This window comes from Pseudorasbora parva, chromosome 12 (assembly GCF_024679245.1).
Source record: "Pseudorasbora parva isolate DD20220531a chromosome 12, ASM2467924v1, whole genome shotgun sequence".
Lineage (NCBI taxonomy): Eukaryota > Metazoa > Chordata > Actinopteri > Cypriniformes > Gobionidae > Pseudorasbora > Pseudorasbora parva.
The window spans coordinates 10,135,924-10,158,427 of NC_090183.1; the positions used below are offsets into that span (position 1 = coordinate 10,135,924).

The 22,504-nt window shown below is 36.6% G+C and overlaps 2 protein-coding genes across 5 annotated transcripts; one reads left to right on the forward strand and one right to left on the reverse strand.

The window, feature by feature from the left end:
- Positions 1–191: 191 nt before the first annotated feature.
- On the reverse strand, positions 192–20,085 carry LOC137093952 (T-cell-interacting, activating receptor on myeloid cells protein 1-like). Of its 3 annotated transcripts, none has more exons than XM_067459028.1 (10): positions 19,883–20,085; positions 9,649–9,912; positions 8,453–8,791; positions 6,723–6,998; positions 6,618–6,647; positions 6,424–6,519; positions 6,160–6,190; positions 4,418–4,467; positions 3,096–3,130; positions 192–2,831 (listed from the first exon to the last, which is right to left on the reverse strand). In XM_067459028.1, exons 2-10 carry the CDS (start codon positions 9,671–9,673, stop codon positions 2,739–2,741), a joined length of 975 nt encoding a protein of 324 aa, XP_067315129.1. In that variant the 5' UTR covers positions 9,674–9,912; positions 19,883–20,085; the 3' UTR covers positions 192–2,738. The 3 variants fall into 3 exon arrangements, with proteins under 3 accessions (XP_067315129.1, XP_067315128.1, XP_067315127.1); XM_067459027.1 differs by lacking the exon at positions 19,883–20,085 and adding an exon at positions 11,690–11,992 and having other exon boundaries at positions 6,424–6,515; XM_067459026.1 differs by lacking the exon at positions 19,883–20,085 and adding an exon at positions 11,690–11,988.
- Positions 16,852–21,108, forward strand: klf1 (Kruppel like factor 1 (erythroid)). 2 transcript variants are annotated; one of them, XM_067459029.1, is made up of 3 exons: positions 16,852–17,140; positions 17,521–18,403; positions 20,120–21,108. In XM_067459029.1, exons 1-3 carry the CDS (start codon positions 17,075–17,077, stop codon positions 20,293–20,295), a joined length of 1,125 nt encoding a protein of 374 aa, XP_067315130.1. In that variant the 5' UTR covers positions 16,852–17,074; the 3' UTR covers positions 20,296–21,108. The 2 variants fall into 2 exon arrangements, with proteins under 2 accessions (XP_067315130.1, XP_067315131.1); XM_067459030.1 differs by having other exon boundaries at positions 17,539–18,403.
- Positions 21,109–22,504: the final 1,396 nt, after the last annotated feature.

Here is a 22,504-nt window from a genome sequence, read left to right on the forward strand (position 1 = left end):
ATATATATATATATATATATATATATACACACACACACACACACACACATACATATATAGTCATATTAATAAAATGAAAATTAATTTTAAAAAATTCAAAATACTTGATCCGTGGTTTGTTTTTGTTTTGTTTGTTGTTGTTGTTTCTTTGTTTTTTTTTGGGGGGGGGGGGGGGGGGGGGTGATTATAAAAGTGTTTTCAGAAACTCAAATGGTTTGAATGTGACTCATCGTTAAAATGGAGCTTTGGCTCTTGGAGTCCGAAACTACATCACTGACTTCACAATAGGCACAATGACCAGAATGTAATGCTTATGACGTATCTATGGCTTTGATTTTCAACATAACACTTAAAGAGGGCGACGTTCTAGCATTCCATTCAGCTTCCATGTAAAAACCCTTTGCTTGTTTAATGACATCACAGTCCATTCTATCCCTCTCAGCCCGTGCTGTGAGGTATGAATGCACGGTTGAATGACTCCACACGCCAGTGGGCATTCAAATGTGTCGCCATGGTGATGATGGTACTGTAAGAGAGGTACAAAGAAAACGTCCGAGCCTGGGCGAGATTAGTCATGAGAGATCGCAACTCGCATGCACACACACGCTTTACTGACCCTCTAGTTGCCTGTGAATTATTCATTCACTCTTTCTAAGCACAATTTAGCGCAGGCTGTATGGGAATGCTCATTTCAAATATGGCAGCAGCCCATTGCTTTCAGCGTAGTCTAACTGACCTTATTTAAGACAAATAAATAATATATGACAAACTATTCTTAGGAAACCAGAACATGATTGGTGACGTAAGGCTAGTTTCTGCCACAACAAATAATCAGTATTTGATTACAGAAGTCTGGTAACTGGCATTGTTTTGTACAATAACAACCAGTGTTTCTGTGTAAATGCAGGGTTAAGGTGCTTCAGAGAACAAAGCAGAGAAACTTCAGTCAACCAGATCATCTGTAGATGAGTGTAAAAGAGCTGTAAATGCTTAGTTCAGAGTTTCATTTTTAGTATGGGCAGACTATGTGAAGACAGGGAGTCTTAAGCTATCATATAATAGATGTTTAATTTCATTACAGCAATGCAGTTCTGGCATGACGGTCAAATAAATGGTTCCTGTTTCAGGTTTTCGTGATTAAAAAAAAAGAGGAAATGAAAAGTTCTTACTACTGTTAACTAAATGAGTAAGCTGTGAAAAGAAACGCATATTAAAGCATTCAATTTTCAGTTTCAGGTGATTAAATCTATCAAATGATTTGCAAAGATTTGGTGACCAACACTCAAAACTAACAATGCTTCACTGAAACAATCAATCTAACATTATATCTGGATGTTCAGAGCCCCCTGCTGACAGAATCATTCATATCGCAGTGAAAAATACAACAGAACTACAATAGACAATTGTTTACTCATACATTACTACAAAATACAAGATGTTTCAGCTTTAAATAAACACAGTATGCAGGTAATGACAAACAAAATGGCAGAGGTGGAAAGAGTAACAACATATTCTACTCAAGTAAAACTAGTTACTTCAATGAAATTTTACTTAAGTACAAGTAAAATTACTGGTCTAAAAATGTACTCAAGTAAGAGTAAAAAGTAACTCATTTAAAATGTACTCAGAGTAAAAGTTACTTAGTTACTTTTTTTAAACTCTCCCCTGTGATTAGAATGAGATTTTCACGATATGACAACTAGCTCAGAAAACATCAATTAAACAATTATTGTACCTATTATTAAATTATGGTTATTATAACTAGTTAAAATGATGTTAAATGAATGAAGATGATTGGTCTTTTTTGTTTTTTGTTTGAACAAATGCTTTATTATAACAAACTTAACCATTTGTTTATTTTGTTTATTAAAATTTCAATAAAACATGTCTAATAAACTAAATTAAATAAATTATTATGAATTAGATTAACAACTTATTTTTATCATTGATTCGTTAAAACGTTTAAGAATAATAGAGTCAATATGTAGTAGACGGAGAAGAGCATTCACAGAGACAGAACAAGCAGATCATATATTCATATAGCAATGTTTTGTGCTTTAATATTCCCAGACCATGTCGCGATTTGATTTGTTTCTAGGCCTACAGCTCTACTTTCGAGTTTTTCGAATTCTACCTTGTAATGTAAAGTTAATGTTCATGACTGGATTCCGGGATTCCCTCTGCGCCACAGAAATCAATCGGCCTTAAGTTATAAACATACCTTTATCTGCACAGAGGGATGTGTTCCCGAACATGTTCTATGTGTTTCTTCATTTGCATCCACATTTTGTGCAAATTTGATATCCTCCGGGACAACACCACGTTATTTTTTTCTATATCCAAAGTATTTACATACTAGCCAGGGGTTAACGATGGCGTTTTGCTTTCACCTCTGCGTCACTGACGTCTGTCTCGTTCGTCTCCATCTGATATTTACGCGCTTGTTCTCTCCCGCGCCCCGCGCCATCTATTCAATATAGTCATTTCCGGATCGCGTTTTTTTCCCCTACCCTCTTTGCATTAATGATTTATTTTTACTCAGTAACGGATGTGGTTTAAAATGTAGCGAAGTACAATACTTCAATCAAAATGTACTTAAGTAAAAGTAAAATTACATATTTTTAAAACTACTTAGAAAAGTAGAAGTACACAGAAAAACTACTCAATTACAGTAACGCGAGTAAATGTAATTCGTTACTTTTCACCTCTGCAAAATGGAGCAACAGACAGACAGATAATCAGCAAAATGAAGGGTTCTTAAAGGTTGTCATGGGACAGTCATAGATAGCCTCTGAATCTGAGGGTCTTCCTCTAAGCGTCCCTCCATTGCCCTGTAGTTTGGAAACGTGCATATTAAAAACATGTAAGAGATGTGATAAGTCAGTGTTTCTAACAGCGGACATAATGCAACAGGATGTTGAAAAAACATTGGATGATGCAAAGTCATCTTATTCTAGATTTTATTCTTCCTGAATCTGTCCTCTCTAAACAAATCAGCATTCTGGTAACCTTAGTCCTGGAGCGAGATACGAGATACTACTGTAGTGTGCCTTTTGAAAAGGGAATCACAAGAGAAGGTTTGAAATGGTACATACCACAGATCCAATGTCAACACGCTGCAGAGTGAGGTCTGATGAGAAAATAAGTCCATGGTGAGAGAAAATCAGTCAACTTGAAGGCCAAATCAGATATGTATCAGATATATACATATACGCGCATATACACAGACAAGGCATAACATTATGACTAATATTGTGTTAGTCCATTTTGCTGCCAAAACAGCCCTGACCCATCGAGGCATGGACTGCACTAGACCCTGAAGGTGTGTTGTGGTCTCTGGAACCAAAATGTTAGCAGCAGATCCTTTAAGTCCTGCAAGTTGCGAGGTGGGGCCTCCATGGATAGGATTTGTTTCTCAGCACATCCCACAGATGCTCGATTGGATTGAGATATGACGAATTTGGAGGCCAAGTCAACACTTCAAACTCGCTGTTGTGTTCCTCAAACCATTCCTAAAACATTTTTGCTTTGTGGCAGAGCGCATTATCCTGCTGAAAGAGGCAAAGCCACCAGGGAATACTCTTTATATTTGTAGGGTGTAAATGGTCAACAATGCTTCGGTAAGGGGTACGTGTCAAAATAACATCCACATGGAAGGCAGGACCCAAGGTTTCTCAGCAGAACATTCCCCAAAGCATCACACTGCCTCCGCTGGCTTGACTTCTTCCCATAGTGCATCCTGGTGCCATGTGTTCCCCAGGTAAGTGACGCACACGCACCCGGCCATCCACGTGATTTAAAAGAAAACATGATCCATCAGACCAGGCCACCTTCTTCCATTGCTCCGTGGACCACTTCTGAGGCTCGGTGGTTTGTGCTTTCGGTGGTGGGCAGGGGTCTGCAGCTACGAAGTCCCATATGCAACAAACTGCGATGCACTGTGTATTCTGTGTATCGTTCTATAAGAAACAGCATTAACTTCTTGAGCAATTTGAGCTACAGTAGCTCATCTGTTTAATCGGACCACATGGGCCAGCCTTCGCTCCTCACGTGCGTGTATTGGCCACTCATTACCCTGTTGCCGGTTCACCACTGTTCCTTCCTTGGACCACTTTTGAAAGAACACCCAACAAGAGCTGCAGTTTTGGAGATGCTCTGACTAGATGCTTGTCTAACCATCACATTTTGGCCCTTGTCAGACTTCTTATGACTTCAAATTCTTAAGCTTGACCATTTTTCCTGCTTCCAATTTTAAGGACAAGATGTTCACTTACTGTCTAATATACCCCACCCCTAACAGGTGTTGAGATGAGATAATCAGTGTTATTCATGTCACATCATTTTATTCCTTATCAGTGTATATGCGCAGTAGTGAATGGACGATGCTTGCTTTGAAGACATTGTCACAGTGACTTACCAGCAATATGATCTCTGGAGTGAACATGTAGCCAGAATTTTTCTTGTTCTCTATGGAAAGTTTTATTATATTTGTTATAACATTCATACTTATGTTAGAAAAATAAATACAATAATTTAAATAACTAAATTAAATAACAATAATATAATTAACTACATACAGTAAGTGCTTTAAATATTTATATAGATATGTATTTAAATTATATATATATGCTACTCTTTAAAAGTTTCGGGTGTGTACGTTTTTTTAAAAATATACAAGTCTTTTATCTCACCATGGTTGGTATGTTTTATTTAATAGCAGTAAAACAAACCGCGACACTGTGAATTGTTGCAATTTAAAATAGTTGTTTTCCATTTTAATATAATTTAAAATAGCTGAATTTTCAGCATCATTACTTGAGCTCAGTCACATGATCTTTCAAAAAATATTCTAATATGCTGAGTTCCTGCTCTTAAAGCAGCACTTGGCAACTTTTGCTCTCGGGGTCCCCCTACAGTTGGGAAAAAATAATGTCCTCAACTACTGTTGTAAGCTCTGTCATCCTTCAACAGGGGATGCCATCGTGCATGCATTTGTTGACATGACAACCCTGATAGCCCTGAACTAGTAATGCGCGGGTCGTCTCATAACCCGCGGACCCTGTATGTCTATTTAATGGTCGCGGGTGCGGTTGTAAAAATATATACAGTGGTGCGGGGCGGGCCAAATAACTTAATAAAAGCGTCCCCGCGGGTTGGTGCAGCACTAACAGTTCCCCTGAACACTGCAGGAGTTCACATGCAGGTGTTCTTCTGGTGGCGCGTGTGAAATGTCTTCATCCCAGGTACAGTCAGTGGCATATGTTTCAGCATGTCATATGAATATAATTTCATGGGTTTTATTTTTTTCAAATGCCAAATAATCGCGATGCTCACGTTTACAAGCCAGCGTCATTATAGTAGTCTATTGGTTACCGTTTTACAGAATCTATATAATACTTCAATTCAATGTTTGAGTGGTAGGAAATCACCATAACAAGCATGACAGCATCGGTCGGGCACGCCTCCTTCAGCTCACGCCAACGACCAAACGCTGGCCCAGTGTTGATCCTCGTCCTGCCTTTAATCCCATCACTTTTTCGTTTCCTCTTATTGCTTTCCTCCAACAAAACCTTTTCTTTCTTATTTGTCTGTGCTGCTTCAGACATGACTATATTATCCGACTAACAAAGTTGGGCTCGCACGTCCGAATTGAAGGAAGTGTTTGTGTTGGTGGAAGTGACGTATATGCCGTAAGGCAGTCGAATTTTGAAGTTCTTATTGTTCTCGGGTTACTACCCGAAACCCGAAGTTTAAAAGTACGATTAAAAACGATACAGACCCATCAAGCTATGGCAGACGTGTCATTCAACCTATTGTAAGTCGATTTATCATCACAAGAGTCTTGAAAATATATTATGAAGGTTGAGAAGTTACCTAGTGCAGATTTAAAGAACATTTTGTATTATTGTTAAAAACGGTTGTGCTTTTTAATGTTTGTGGAAAACATGACTCTTTTATGAATAGAAAGTTCTAAAGAACATTTTTAAATTTATTTGAAATAAATCTTAAAACTTGAAAAAAAAAAAAACTTTTCGACTGAATAAATGTAAAACCGATTTTAATACAATATCTATACAATATGTATGTATATAATATAATATGTATGTATGTATATAATACAATATAATACAATATGTATGTTCTTCAGTATTGTCTTACCTTTGTCTCCTTCTTTCTGACGTGTTTTTGACTGCGGATAAATGGATAATGATTATAATGCAATATATATTAACGAGGATTACATGTATGAATGAAAAACAAACAGGAGGCGTTTTCACTTTGTTTGTTCCAGTGTTTAATTAAACAGATTGAGAAGATAATATTAATACACTGAATATTAAATATGAATAAATATGAAACACTGAAAGTTAATGAGAGACCAGACTAAACCAAAGTAAACTCATGAGCAAAAATAAAACTCACTATGTCTGTGCACGACAAATCCCAGGAGTAACACCGCCATGAGGAACAGAACACCCGCAGACACAGAGCCAACAATAAGAGCCAGGTCTGTGCTACCTTTCCGCAGACGTGTATGAAAACAAAAGGAGAACATGGCATTTAAGATTTGCTGCATTACTATGGTGGCAAACAAATCCATAAGGCCTGAGTCTTACCTGTAGAGGTCTGTTTGCATGAGTGATACCCTGAAAAATTATGCAATAAAGATTTTAGGGTCTTATTTATATGACATAATGAAATATATCACATTCAGTACACACCTGGAATGCATGGGAGAGTTACAGGCATGCTCATTTTAGAGTACGCCCGGTAGTTGCCCAGTGACATGCTGTACTGACATTGATACTGTGCACCATGTTCATAATGGGTGGGTATGGGAAATCTAGCACTGTGTTGGGTCAGGGAAGCCTGATGGGTCGCCACAGGTGACAGGACACCCACACGAAATAAAGAGAACAATCCTTGTAGATATGAGGGTGACCCCACACACTCCAGAACTTCACCCTCATGTTGGGATAAAGTGGGGACTGGGAGCTCTGTGAGAGGAAACACAGACAGACACAAAGATACATGAGAACCTTTGCTTAATAGCAAAAATGTGCGAGATGGGTTACATACCAAATTTCAACACTTGGTAAGCTCTGTTCCAAAAGCTAGTGAGATGCCTTTCTGCTTACTACTTACATAGGCAGCATCTTAACAATCATATAACTTCATAAAGTGAATCAATAGAAACATTTTGGTAAAATTTCATGGGCCAAAAAGGTCCAACGTCTATTGTCAATAGGGTAGTAATGTATGAAGCACAGATCACACTGAAGTCACTTTCAAACCAAGCAGCTTTCTGTTGGTCAATGTGGCGAACCAGTATGAAATTTGTATGGCGAAATCTTTCAATCTCATGCTAAATTCCCAATCATGTGGTATGTTTATGAAATGACTTGTTTCACGCATGAAAATTCACTAAACATTGGTAAATGGGATCACACATTAAGTGACCATTTTGGAGCACTCAACATAGGCAAGAACCTTGCTGTTAGTGTAACCCCTCTGGTCCAACTCGCACCTCTCCGAGCAGGATTCGAACTGCCGTTTCCGGTATGGGAGGCCGGCACTCTAACAAGGACGCTACATGCCACAGCCTCTAGCATCAGCCGCTAATGTGTCTCTTGAGAACAGGGGAGACATTTACTAGCTGGCCTCTATTAGACTCAGCCCCCAAACCTCATTCTTATCCGGGTCACGGCACCAATGTAAGCCCTAGGTTGTACTCACACCGAATGAGGGGGGTTTTAACCAGAATTTCCAGCATAGGAGGTGGGTGCACTAACAAGGATGCTAAAGACTGCAGTTGTTAGTGCACATCTTGAGGCCAGAGGAGTAAGGTTTGCTCACACAGCTCTTACTAGCTAGCCTCCATTACATTAGCATGTTGCCAAGATAATGGCACAATACTCTAAGCATATCACGCACAAATATTGGGTAAAATAATACATTTCTTAATCTTAAAAAAAAATTTTCCCATGTATATTTATAATTCAAAATTTGAAATCTGTTCCCTATCTGCATCTGAATTCACATAATGTCAGAGTATGTACTGCATGTACTTTTTGAACGTACGTTTTATTAGTATGCATGTGTGTGAAAAGGAATACAATATGGATCCATGGCCCAATACGTCCACGGCCCGCCATGTTGTCATTGTCATGAAGATCTTTGATACTCTGAATATGGTTCAAAAATGATGTAGGAAAATTAGCCTTGACTGAGCTTGCTGTAGTGCATTTTGAGATTGCTCTCTGCCTTAAAGGATATAATTAAGTTATACACCTATGATGCCTTTAAATTCTGCCTCAATAGGCAGCTCACTAGGGTTTGGAAAATGCAACACATAAAACAACTAAAGCAACAGTCACTATTGATCTATAAAATTCAAGATATAAGACAATATGGACATGAAATGTAATCAGAATAGCACCAATCTCCTCACCTATGACAGTAATGTGTACCGGCTGACTGGCTGTGGAATTCACTTGTCCCGTCTTTGGTAATTTGAGTTGGTAGAGGCAGCTGTACTCCCCACTGTCCTCCTGTCCCATTGTCTTCACACTGAAGTGAGCTTCCTGGGACTGAGACACTAGCTTGGCTGGGGCGACCATGGATCCTGAGGTTCCTTTGGCACTCCGGAGCAGGAGGAAAGCCTCTGGGCGATGTTTCTGATGGTCAGGTGGGGCCTGACAGTTGAATGACAGTGTCTCACCAGACGTTACATGCCCACTAGAGGGCTCGACCATCAAGTGAGGGGAGGGCAGAGGACTGACAGTAAATACTTTTAGAAGAAATAAGAAAGTCAAGAGCATGTAGCGTTTTAGAATATATGTGTGCAAAACTAAAGATAAGAGACAGTAATACTGACATACTGATTGAAATACATAAAGATGTAAAGCACTGCTGGGTGGAGTAGCTTGGTTTGGTGGTTATAACCGAGGGTTTTAACTCAGCACGACAGAGCAGTTTCTTAAACCGTCACACCTCTGTGACCTCAAAACACTTCCCTCTACATCTACAACACAGCTGTGAACTACCAATGCAAAAACCTGTGCCTTGGCTGATATGACAACAGTGATTTATGCAGGATCATAATTTTTTTAAAATACATAATAGGTAACTTAGACATACTAGTACTAACGATAAGTAAAAACAACTACATATCAACTAGCAGTCAGAGTATCAGTAGACTGTATGCTTAATATCTGCTAACACTTTATTTTAATGCTTCTTCAACAGATTCTACTGACTATACGTAACTATAAGTATGTCAACTTATTCTACTAACCTAACAGTCTACTAATACTCTAATGAGAGTTAGCTGACATGTAGTTGTAAAAGTACTTATAGTTAGCAGAAGGTCTAAAGTGGACTATCGAAATAAAGTGTAATGTAATGCTATACACCCCCGGTTTCACAGACAAGGTTTAAGCCAATTCCCAGACTCACTGAAAGCAACTGATATATCCTAAAATATGTCACTGCTATTGTTTTGTCTCAAGTTGCATACCGGTAATGTTTTTTTAAAAGGTTTATAAAATCTACTTATGTCCTAATTGAACTAAAGCCTAATCCTGGCTCATTCTAAGCTCCTTTCTGTGAAACCAGGCTATAGTATAATATAATATAAACACTCACCTGGCTGCATGTATGAACTGTACATGCTGTTTCCATACTGACAGCAATAGTGATTCTCTTTCTTTGTATCTTTTCCCCGAAGCACAAAGTGAGAGCTTTGTTGTTCGGATGAATACTCTATGACGTCTATCAGGTCACGAATTTTATAAAGTTTAAATACAAGTCCACCATAACCCTGTGGAGCCTGACAAATCAACTCCACAGATGAGCCTCTGACGGCTGTTTGGGTCAGGGTAGGAGCCGGTGGGACAGAGTGTTCAGCAGCTGAAAGATCAAGGAAAGACAATGTATTAGTTACATAATTATTACAGCAATATTTTTACAATAATTATTACAATGTTTCCTCTAAGCTGCGCGCGTGCACGGACGCGCACTTGTGTATGGAGGACCAACCCTGCACAAATTAAAAATAAATAAATGAATGAATGAATAAGTAAATAAATTAATAAATAAATAAATATACACATATGTAAATTAATTAAAACATAAATAGATAAATAAATGTGATAATAGGAAAATAAACAACAGAATAAACCACTTGATAAAATAAATATGATACATTTTTAATCAAATACAATTTTGTATTATCTTTCCCTTAATTTATTATTTTCTGCTTTTATAAAAATATATCTTTTTAAATTAAAAAAAAAAAATTTGTTCATTAAATTTAACATTTATTTTAACATTTATCTTTATATATATGCGTTCATTTATTTTTTACATTTATTTTTCCCTCATGTATTTATCCTACACAAGGACCGCCCTCCTCATTTGCACACGGAAAAAGAAAAAGAAATGAATCAATCGATCAATAAATGTAAAAATAAATACATGAGGGAAAAATAAATCACATTTATTTATCTATTTATGTTGTTATTAATTTACATATGTGTATATTTATTTATTTATTAATTTATTTACTTATTCATTCATTCATTTATTTATTTATTTTTAATTTGTGCAGGGTTGGTCCTCCACACTTGTGAAGCCACGGCCGCGCAGAAACAATAAAATGCCGTGCAGACGCGAAATGAGGGGAGAAATCCATTTTATTGTACTTTAAGTGAGAAATAATTGCAGTGCTCTGTTCTATAGTTAGTATCGTGGTAGTGTTAGAACTGGTGAATGCGGTTTACAGGTTTCTTATAGAGAAAATTACCGTATGTCGTGTGCGAGTCATGTTTGCTCTCCAAATATCTCGATATGAGAGGCAACGTGAAATGAAAAGACACGTGAAATAAAAAGTCATCTTCTTTTAAAGAAGAGCGGCTTGATTAAGTGGTGGAAATAGTGGATGATGGGCACAGACAGCATGGTAACAAAAGAGACATTTACAGTTACCGCCACCAAAAGTGTAGCATGCAAACTCAAAACACCTCAATATTAGCCCGTCAGTTTAAATAGATGTGTTTAAATAGATAGTGTGTGTGTGTGTGTGTGTGTGTGTGTGTGTGTGTGTGTGTGTGTGTGTGTGTGTGTGTGTGTTTGTGGTTTGGGTTTCAGAGATGTTTAGATAAATATAAAAGAGTTCACAATCCCCTTAAACATACTTAGCTATTAGATCTATTCAGTTACCTTTTTACAGTGTTTATCTTTAATAGCCTATATTAGTTTAAAAACTTCAGTTATTTTTATATTATATTATAGGTGGTTTATAATTATATTGTATGGTAAGCCTAATAAAGAAATTAGAGGGAACATTGCTCATAGTCATGTCTGGTCAATAGTCAACCAGCCAGATTAGACGACCTGGGTCAACATGTAAATTACTGCTGTTCTGGATCTTTTTAAGTTAAATATAACAACAATAAAACATGAAAAGCCAAAATGCAAAGTACATGAAAATGCAAAACCTTCCAAAAAAAAAAAAAAAAAAAAAATACATTTTGATATTGAAATGTAACTCTAATGACATATTTAAATATGTTTACTCAATGTTTTGTACTCAAAAGCCAATAACACTGTGATTTGCTATGTGATTTAGATTTCAGATATGTTGTGATCCTACTGAAACATAATTATGAAATGTGAAAACACTTACCACTAAAACGCTGCTTGAGGATGATCAAAGCTGTGAGGAAATACCCACAAAATGACATTCTTCCAGTGCTGAACTCTAAATATACCAGACCTAGAGATCTGTGTATGACCAAATTGTGTTTATGATTGATAATCATACAAATTACAACTAGCTGAACCTCCCTTCCCACTCACTTGCGCAAACTTCCTCATCCACGCATTAAAGACACCAACGAACATGTTTCATATGTTTAAGAAAACCACATCCTTCCATCACATCATAGAAGAAAGGCAGAAAGACACTCCCATGAGTGGCCCTTGTGAGCTAATACTGCATATGACAATGACAGGAAATTCATGTGTAGAATTCACTCATCTATGTGTCCACTCCGTCTAAGCAAACTAAAATATGTCCATTAAAGTGTGTATGCGTGTAGCTCTGAAGTAAGCAGGACCGTACGCCACACAGACATTGAGGAGGATGCATTCTTCCCAATAGCCAGTTGAGTCGATCAATATGGTTTTATTCGTTCCTCTCAGCACTGAACATGTGGTTAGAATAGTAAATGCAGGAACTGTATTTTAAATCTAACATCATGTTTACAACAGCTGGAAGGAACTGTGATCATTTGATTGTCTTGTCAGAGTCACACGGACAGGAAAAACAACTATTGCCAATACTGTGTCTTGTCAGGCATTGTCCTCCTTTTGTCATTCTTAATCATTGAGCAGTTTCAAATGATTGCATTGATACTTAAACCATCTCATAAATTACCTTGGACCCCCAAGCCGGCTCAAAGTAATTTGGCTCAAAGTAATTTGAGCCAATATAACCCACCATAATGTATAATAATGTCTTTTTTTGTCACATCTAGCATTTCGTATGAAACTTTCACAATCAACAAACACTTTTATCTTTCATAATAGCCTTCTGCGTTACTACTTCTAAATGGTACATTTATTTGATGATCTGATCACCCAACACAACCCAGTGATAATCTAAAAAAGAATCAGCCATTTAATCTTGTGATTAAATGCACAAACAAAAAACAGAAAACACAGAATGCAGCTCATAAACTGATCATAAAGCTTCTAAATGTAAAAATCTATTATGCAATATCCTCAAAGTACTTTTAGGGAAATTACGTTTATGATAATGCCGCTGAAAAAAAAAAATCTAAAATATTACCCAGCTGTACATAAAGTTCCAGAGAAAGGTTTGAATGCATCTATGCATTCTTTGTTTTTTTATTTCTTATTTTAGAATAACAGTAAAGTCATGAAAAACCCATAAAATAGAGAAATGGGAGTATGGGGATTTTCATAGTGATCAAAATATGTTCATGAAAAAACTTGCTCTATATTTTAGCTTTGGTAAAGTAGAAACTTTTGCTTAGATCGCAGAATCCTCTCAGCCTACTTCATGAGATGCCACCTGTGAAGATGTTTTTTTAGAGTAATGGATTAGGCTAAACACAAGCCAGCAACCAGGTAGACATTAACCTAAAGGGATAGTTCACCCAAAAATGAAAATGATGTCATTACTTACCCTTGTGTCATTCCAAACCCGTAATACTTTCACTCATCTTCAATCCTTTATTTGTGGTGTTGTTGGTTCTTTGTGCTGCAATTGGGAATAAGACTCGGACATGTATGGGGCCAGGGCTTGCAAAACCCAACATCCCGAGGCTATGCGTTTTCCAGACAGGCTACCAAAATGTATCACCGGGCTGCCGACGGGCTATTTTAAATACTTAAATAACATTCCTCCCTTGATGTGTTCACTCTCTTGACTTGATATTTGAAGGAAAAATACAGTCGTGGAAGTTTTGATCATCCTGATTTGTCTAACTCTGTAGCGAAGCTTGTGTGTGCGTGTGTGTATTAGTGATGCACGGTTCGCAGTTATATCAACCGATCGGGCCAAGTAATAAAAAATAACATTCCAATCAATCGCGGGTGGGTGAGAGATAAATCCTTGTGTTTGTTTGATAAAGACTTTTTGCGAGCACTGTGGGCAAATCATTCCGGCTGCTGTTTTCCCACAAACTTTCAAAACAATTCCTCATGTGTACTCAAGGGGGAGCCGAAACGCATGTAAACCTTATCCAATCATAGCAGTGAGTCTTCAGTGTGGCACACCCATAAAAACTGAGTATTTCATGAGAGAGGCTTGAAACCAGGGTAGAAAATAGCCAATTGCTTATTCATTATGATGTTTTTGAATGTAAAAATCAACGTCATAAGTTGACCTCAGACAACAGCATAAAAAAGCCAGTTCATGAGCCCTTTAAAGGGTTAGTTCACCCAAAAATGAAAATTCTCTCATTAATTACTTGCACTAATGTTGATTAACACCCGTAAGACCTCCGTTCATCTTCGGAACACAAATGAAGATATTTTTGTTGAAATCCGTTGGTTCAGACAGGCCTTTATTGGCACCAATGTCATTTCCTCTCTAAAGACCCATAAAGGCACTAAAAATGTCAATAAAAAGCCCATTTCACTACAGTGATTCTAAAATAATTTTATGAAGCGACGAGAATTTTGACGAGACGTTTTTGTGCGCAAGAAAATAAAAATAACGACATATAATGATAGGTCAATTTCAAAACAAAGTTTAGAACGGTTATGAATCAGCGGATTGATTCATGGTTCGGATCGCGTGTCAAACCGCCAAACTGCTGAAACTGAATCATGAATCAATACACTGATTCATAACGGGTCGAAGCTGTGTTTTGAAATCGGCCCATCACTATATAACTCGTTATTTAGTTGTTGTTTTTTTTGCACACAAAACTATTCTCGTCGCTTCATCAAATTATTGTAGAGCCAATGTAGTGAGATGAACTTTTTAACAACGTCTTTAGTGCCTTTTATTGGTCTTGAGAGAGGAAATGACATTGGTGTCAATGGAGGCCTTTCTGAGCCATCGGATTTCAACACAAATATCTTAATTTGTATTCTTAAGGTCTTACGGGTCTCGGATGACATTAGGGTAAGTAATTAATGAGAGAATTTTCATTTTGGGGTGAACTAACCCTTTAAAATTAAAAGTATTTAAAGGGCTAGATCACACAAAAATAAAAATGATCTGATAATTTACCAAGCCATGCTAGGTTTATATGAAATTCTTCTTTCAGAAGAATACAATCCGAGTTATATTAATTTTTGCCAGAAGCTAAGTGTTTTATAACGTGTTAAATATGGATATTTTTCTTACAAAAACCCATCAATTCACTTCAGAAGGAGTCCCCTGGAGCAATGTGGATTACTTTTATAAAAAGATGGATGCACTTTTTTGAGCTTCAAATTTTAGGCTGCCATTCACTGCCACTGCGTCTGAAAGAAGAATGTCATATATGCGCTCCTTATCGGCATCCCTAGCAAAAATCTCCAGAGGCTGCAGTGTATTCAGTATTTAGTGCTGCTAGGATCCTCATGCGGGTGCGCAAATACGACCATATCACCCCCATTCTAAAATCACTCCACTGGCTTCTGTGTCGTTCAGGATCGAGTATAAGATCTCTCTCCTTACCCACCAGTGCATCCATGGTGAGGCACCCTCCTATCTCAAAGAACTCCTCACCACACAAACTTCCACTCGTAACCTCCGCTCTGTTTCTCTGTTTCTTCTTGGAACTCCCTCGACCAAACTCCATACTGTGGGAGATCGGGCCTTCTGCTCAGCAGCCCTAGTCTGTGGGATGCTCTCCCTTACCACCTGCGGACTCCACAGACTGTAAATGCTTCGAATCGTGGTCTTAGAACACACCTTTTTAGCAGAGCTTTTAATTGATTTGTTACTTCTTAATTTTTCAGTTTTATTTATTTTATTTATTTACTTATTTATTTATTTATTTATTGTTGTTGATTGTTTTTAATTCTGTAGCACTTTGAGATTTTGTTTAATATAAAGTGCATTATAAATCAAATGTATTATTATTATTATTACATACATCTAGTATGGCTTGAGGTTGAATAAAACATAATCATTTTCTAATTTTCATTTTTGGGTGAACTATCCCTTGAAGGCCATTTTTATATTCTGTCTGCTTTCACACAGGCTGTGCTCCAGCTTACCTTGCAGACTCAAGATGCAGGAATAAATGAACAGAGTTGGATTTCAAGTTCTTACTGACATACTGATCTGCTGGTGTTTATTTAGCCACTCATTTGAGCGACCTTACCCTGATCGATGGTGTATTTTGTTCTCACAAGCCCAAAAATGCATAGATAAATGATGTGTTCCCATTCAAATGAGTCAATGCAGTTGCTTTCAACAAAGGCATCTAAGCAGCAAGGTTTGACGTTGTAAATGTGTGTATGTGCTGTTATCTGTGGCGAAAGAGGCATCAGAGGGACCCAGAGCTCTATTATCTCACACAGGACAGCAGGCCTCTCATCAGCCTAAGCACACTGATAACCGCTCTCCAGAACATAATCACCTACTGAACACCGGCCTTCTGAGAATCGCACACTGGCACAGACACTGAACTGAGTTTATGTGTTTTAGGAGAGATGTCGCGCATGAAATTAGAGTTCTGAACGGAAATGTAGACACTGTTTTTCATTTTAGCACCCTTGATACTGTCTGCAAACAATGTTCCAGTCATCTTAACTTTCGATGTCATAGTATTTTATATTACTTTTTAAAATTATATTGTAAGCATTTATTATTTATCAATAACATTTTTTTTTTCCAATACTACTACTTATCATTACTTTAAATTCCTTGTGTATTTTAATTTTAACACAATTTAATTCCTTTCATTTTATTTTAAATATTATTTTTAAATGTATTTTTTAGTTTATGTTGACCAGTAATAGCAATTAAACTATTGTATGTACAATATCAATAATATATTAATATATGATATACATTTTCTATTAATGCATTAATACTATATTAACACTTCATTCATTTAAGATTAAAATACCCTCAGAAACAGTATATAGCCATAGCAGGGATATTTTTGGATGAACATGTATTTTTACAAAGGTTCAGCAGAATTCAAGTGATGAGATAAATAAGATGTTTAGTTTGTCTGCCTCATTCTGTTCATTTGGTCAAGTTTAACTGAATTGCAATGCAAAATTATAGGTTCAAATTTAAACTCCACCCACAATCACAACTGTCAGGGGTCTTAAACGTAAGTTTATCACTGATAGAGAGAGAAAAGAGAGGGGGAAAGAAAGGGGGAAAGAGTCACCAGCATTAATGCCACTGTGAACTTTATTTTTGTAAATATCTTTTGAATTTAACACTAATTTCTGGGTTCCTGCCTTTTGTCTATTGCACAAGTATTTTTGGACAAACATAAAAGGCAACGTATATTTTTGCTTCTTTTGTCATCATTAGAAAATAATTTCTGTATCTAATAAATGCTGAAAGGGCACCAAACGGATGGCTGTGACTCAAGCCGCTTTGCCTTCGTTTTCAAACTTCTGCAACACCGCCGAAAACATGAAGGTATGTTTGTTTCAGTTATTTTATCTTGAAAAAAATCTGATAAAATACTGCTTTTATTAAGGTAATCACAACTGTAATTGGTCATTTTGATACAGTGACATTGATCTTATGAAATTTTGAATACATTTTTTTATATAATTTTTAACATGACAGATGACTAGTTTTATATTAAGCATGAGTGTATAATACAAAGAGCAATACAAAATGCTATTAAAAACCCACACACTCCAATACATCACCTAAAAGGGATCTTTTTATACTGTAGCTTTTTTTTTTGTTTTTTTTTTTTTTGGATGATTGCACAGTTTGCAATGATTGCAAAAAATGGCTAATAAATCAACATAGATATCAATTTTAAATTATATTTGATGACTCTAAAGGCTTGGAATTTTGAAAAGGGTGGTTTGGATCTGGACTGCAAGGATCTACACCAAAGCAACGGCAACTACAAACCTTCACAGTTTCTGACAGACCATGATGATAGTGAGGGATGCTGGGATATGGAGTTCCTGCTGTCTGACTGGGGCAGTGCATCACCTGAACGGTCCAACTCTCAAAACTACACTCCTCAAATTCCAGCGCCTCAGGACCAGGTTCACAGGCCTGATCTTTACCTGGTCCAGGAGTTGAATGGACCGAGGGACCAGACAAGATTAAACAGACACCAAGTGTCTGTTACAAGTTCACTGGCTGAGCTGCTTCCTCATGAAGCGACTTTAAGTTCCTCACTGCCTGACCTCTTTAACGGAGGATATTTGGAACAGCAGCAGCCAACGGGGAAATCCTTCTCACAAACAGAACCCCCCCATCAGTTTAGTAGTAGTTTCCCTGTTGCTAATGACATGGACAGAGAAAATGAGAGCGGCAGCATGGGGAAGATGAAGTCGTGGGATTTTGGACACTACCCTCAGCCTGCACCTCTGATACCCTATCCCGACTCCAAATATGTCCAAGCGTCTGGGATCGCGATGGACGCTCTGATCTTTCCTCCACACCATCACTACAACTTCATCCAAAACTACTCGCACCCCAGACTCTACCAACAACAAGTGAACTACGTCCACAGGCAGCCAACCAACCACTATCTGCCCTCACAGACCATGGTGCCTGACTCCACAGTACCACCTGCAGGTCTGGAGGGGAAGCGCATTCGGAGAGGGGTGGTGAAGAGGAAAGCCACGGTACACAGTTGTGAATACCCAGGCTGCCATAAGACTTACACCAAGAGCTCTCATCTCAAAGCACACCTCCGTACACATACAGGTAATCTGAAAACACACACCCTATTTAGCACCTTTTTGTTTCAGTAGAAAATAGCTTAGCATTTGCATACTTTTGACTATGGCTTGACTGCTGCTAATTCTGGCCAAAAACCACCCAGGCCACATGAGATATATTATTTTAGTAGTATTTATATGTTAATATGGTATGTAGGTGTAGGTTATAGGTTAGTTTTATGTAATGTAGCTTTAATGTATTAGTTCAAATTAGTTAGTAGCCAAGGCACCTAATTTCTCATTTTAAAAGAATATATAGTTTTATTATTTTTATATATATTTTATATATAATATATATTTTATTTCCACACTGTAAATTTGTTTTTATTGGTTTAACTTAAAAACGTAAGTAACCTGGTTGCCTTAAAATTGAGTTTATTGAAATGAAAAATTTGAGTTAATACAATGAAGGAAATTGGTTTAATAAATAGAAACTCAAAATATTATTGTATCTGAACCACATAAAAAAATTGATAAATCATGAAACTAGCACAATTTGCTACCTTTCACTGCGTCATCACAAATAAAACACACAATTACCCAATATGCTTACAAAATCGTTTAATAATATTTGAATAAAGGTTGTCAATTCTCAAAAATTTTCATTGTATTAACTCAAAATCTTTATTTCAATGAACTCGAAATTTTAAGCAACCAGGTAATGTTTTTTTAAAAACGTGATTTTTTTACAGTGCACTATATTTTAATTAACAAAAACATTGTTTACATTTACATTTACATTTATGCATTTAGCAGACGCTTTTATCCAAAGCGACTTACAACTCAGGAGAACAGGAAGCGATCCATCAAGAAGTGCCCTAAATACCAAGATTTGTACACTGCTCAGAGTAGCAAAGACCAGAAAAGGAAAGAAGAAAGGAGAAATAGAGGGGGAAAGAGTGTTTTTTTTTTTAAGTTTTATTTAAACCAAAACTACACTTCAAGAGATTTGGCTCTTCATTTGCTTCCATTCAAACATGTGTAAACTCTAGAGTGTGACATCATATCCTGTTGCTGGTTTTCACTGTGCACTGTAAAAAATTATTTAGCAAAAAAGTTACTTGGTTGCCTTAAAATTTTCAGAGTTCATTGAAATTAAAATTTTGAGTTAATACAATGAAAATGATTTGATATTTGACAACCTTTATTAAAATATTATTAAAAGATTTTGTAAGCATATTGGGTAATTGTGTGTGTTTTATTTCTGATGACGCAGTGAAAAATGCCAAATAGTGCTATTTTCATGATTTATCAAAAAATTTATGTGGTTCAGATACAAAAATATTTTGAGTTTCTATTTATTAAATAAATTTCCTTCATTGTATCAACTCAAAATTTTAAGGCAACCAGGTTACTTACTTTTTTAAATTAAACCAAAAAAAAAAGTACAGTGTGGTGTCCGATTTAATTCATGTTCTATAGTTTGACTACACCTTTAGAGAGAAAAAGACCCGATCTGACTGACCTGTAAAGCATCCAATTACAGCCTTTCAGGGCCGGAGATTTCTGAAGTAGTTTATACCACTACAGACCATTATGTAAAAAAAAAAGAAAAAAAAGATATTAAATAACGTCTCTGCAAATGACTGCACAGAAAAATGTGTATAGACATTGGGAACATAATTTCATAGACAAACAAAACTAAGCAAAATATATATAAGGCTATGTAGAAATGTTGCCCTTACCTTTTTTATGTCCTCAGGAGAAAAACCGTACCACTGCACATGGGATGGCTGCGGGTGGAAGTTCGCCCGTTCAGACGAGCTGACGAGACACTTTCGAAAACACACAGGACAGAAGCCATATGAGTGTATGCTCTGCCACAGAGCCTTCAGCCGCTCCGACCACCTGGCATTACACATGAAGAGACATGTGTGAGGGCAAACAAACAAAACAGAAAAATACAAAGGCATACGCACAGAGGTTAGTCCATCAGGGCATTTCAGAGAATATGAGAGGACCTGTGTTCAGCTGGCCATTGTTTATACATAAAAGTATATTAGCACTATACATGACAATACAACTGACATGTACATACTGTACATTATGTGATAAAGGAGATGAGTTGGTGATTTTTTTTCTTCAAATTGAATCATAATCATAAGCAGATTTCACACCGAATCATAATTTGCAGTAAAATCATCAGACTTATTTCCAATCCGGACCCTTTAGCTAAACTGTATGAATTCGGAAACGGTAAAGAATTAATTGAAATCCACCATCAAAAATAGTTTACTGTGAAAATAATTTTTAGAAAGTACGACAGGGCATTGCTGTAATGTTCCATAAAGGAAGATCCTGATGATTATAAATTGGAATTAGTTTATGTACATAAATAAGCAGAAATGTATGTAGCTTAAAGTGTGATTTTTACAGAAAATTATATAAAAATATACATGTTGCTGTTCAGCCATGAGCATTGTATTATTTTATAATTTTGATCTAGTATTTACATCTAATTTCCTATTTATTGTCTATAATCCTTATTGTGTGGAAGTTCTGTATCAAAAGTCATAAAAGTCTTTATGTGTAATGGTAATATCGCTATTTATAAAATACCATCAAGAAAAAATCAAATATATTTTGCTTTTTATAATAATGTTAGTGTTTTGTGAAGCATTTAGTGTTTTACTGAATATATGATCTGTTTGTGGTCTTATTCAATAATAAACAACTACAATTCTGTCCTTTCGTTAAGTCTCATTTCCAACCAAATGATGGCATGGTGCCCGAGCAGAAACTGCTCCAATGCACTGGATAAATATGAATCATAAAAGTATATAGGCAAACTCAGAGCTATCACAAACCATGCACACCATAAACAAAGGCAAACCAAGTGTAAAAGATCTGCTGGCATAGTAAGACCATAGTTGGTTTACGGTGTTAAACCTGTATGGGGGGATTCAACTGAGATTAAGTAGCCTGGAATTAGCCTGGGTTATGTTTTGAGCTTCAGATACACGTCACACATGCACTTAATGTGATCACTAAGGGGATATCTGAGGACAAGAAGCATTGTGGGGCTGAATTGTAAACATGTTTGAGAGGCAAAGAGAAACAAAATATCAATGTTGAGCTAATTCGAAAACATCACATGGGTGGATTTCATGACATCTCAGGACATTTGCAATTAGAAATAATGTGTACATTTGGTTTATTCACATGTTGTTCTAGTGGAATTGTTAACCACTGATCCCACTTTGTAATAGTAGAGAAAGAATAAAACATCTTGTCCTCAGCTCTGGGGCATATGACATGATATACAAGTTGCTGTGCATAATAAGATCATTGTGAACAAAATGATGTTGTTAAACAAGGATCGGCGACTCATAATGAAAGACTTGGAGGAAGAAGGAAGCCAGGAGGCAAAAGGTCACTACACCCTCGGGAGAACAACAGCTCGCCTAATACAACACAATAGTACTGAAAGTTGGCATGAAACTTTTCTACCCTATTGTGACGTATATTCGAATTAACTGGTTTCTTGAACAAGAAAAAAAGGAGGGTGGGGCTTTATTTTGTCAGTCTCATGTGAGTGACAGGTTGTCCCGTCAACCCCACAATAGTTTACCTTTCTCTAGTATCAAACAGATCTGTTTACAATGAACTGCAGTTCTTGGCATACTGGTCAATTAACTTCGCTTCCATATCCAGAGCCAAGATTTGTTATTAAACATTACCAAGACCGAAGAATGTTAGGGGAAATGTGTCATGCAAGAACAAGAAGAATTTACATTCAAAAATCTGGAAATTAAACAAATGCACACTCTTCTCCTTATTTGAAATCCCTTCCTAAATCGTATTTTGCTGCATGTCATGCATTTTCATAAATCAGCCAGGAAAGGTTTAATACTAAAAAAATGTTTTTTATTTTTTCAATTCATTTTTCTCAGATATTTGTGAACAGTAAACTGAGCAACTGACACAGACAGATACAGGAGAATTGCATTTTGAGGATTAAAGTTTACTAATGGCTCATCTTGCATTTAATTGTTATTCTATGCTAAGATGCATTTGTGCATATTGACCAGACTGAGCTGAGTTTACTTGTAGACTAACACAATATGCACCATAAAATGAAAACTTT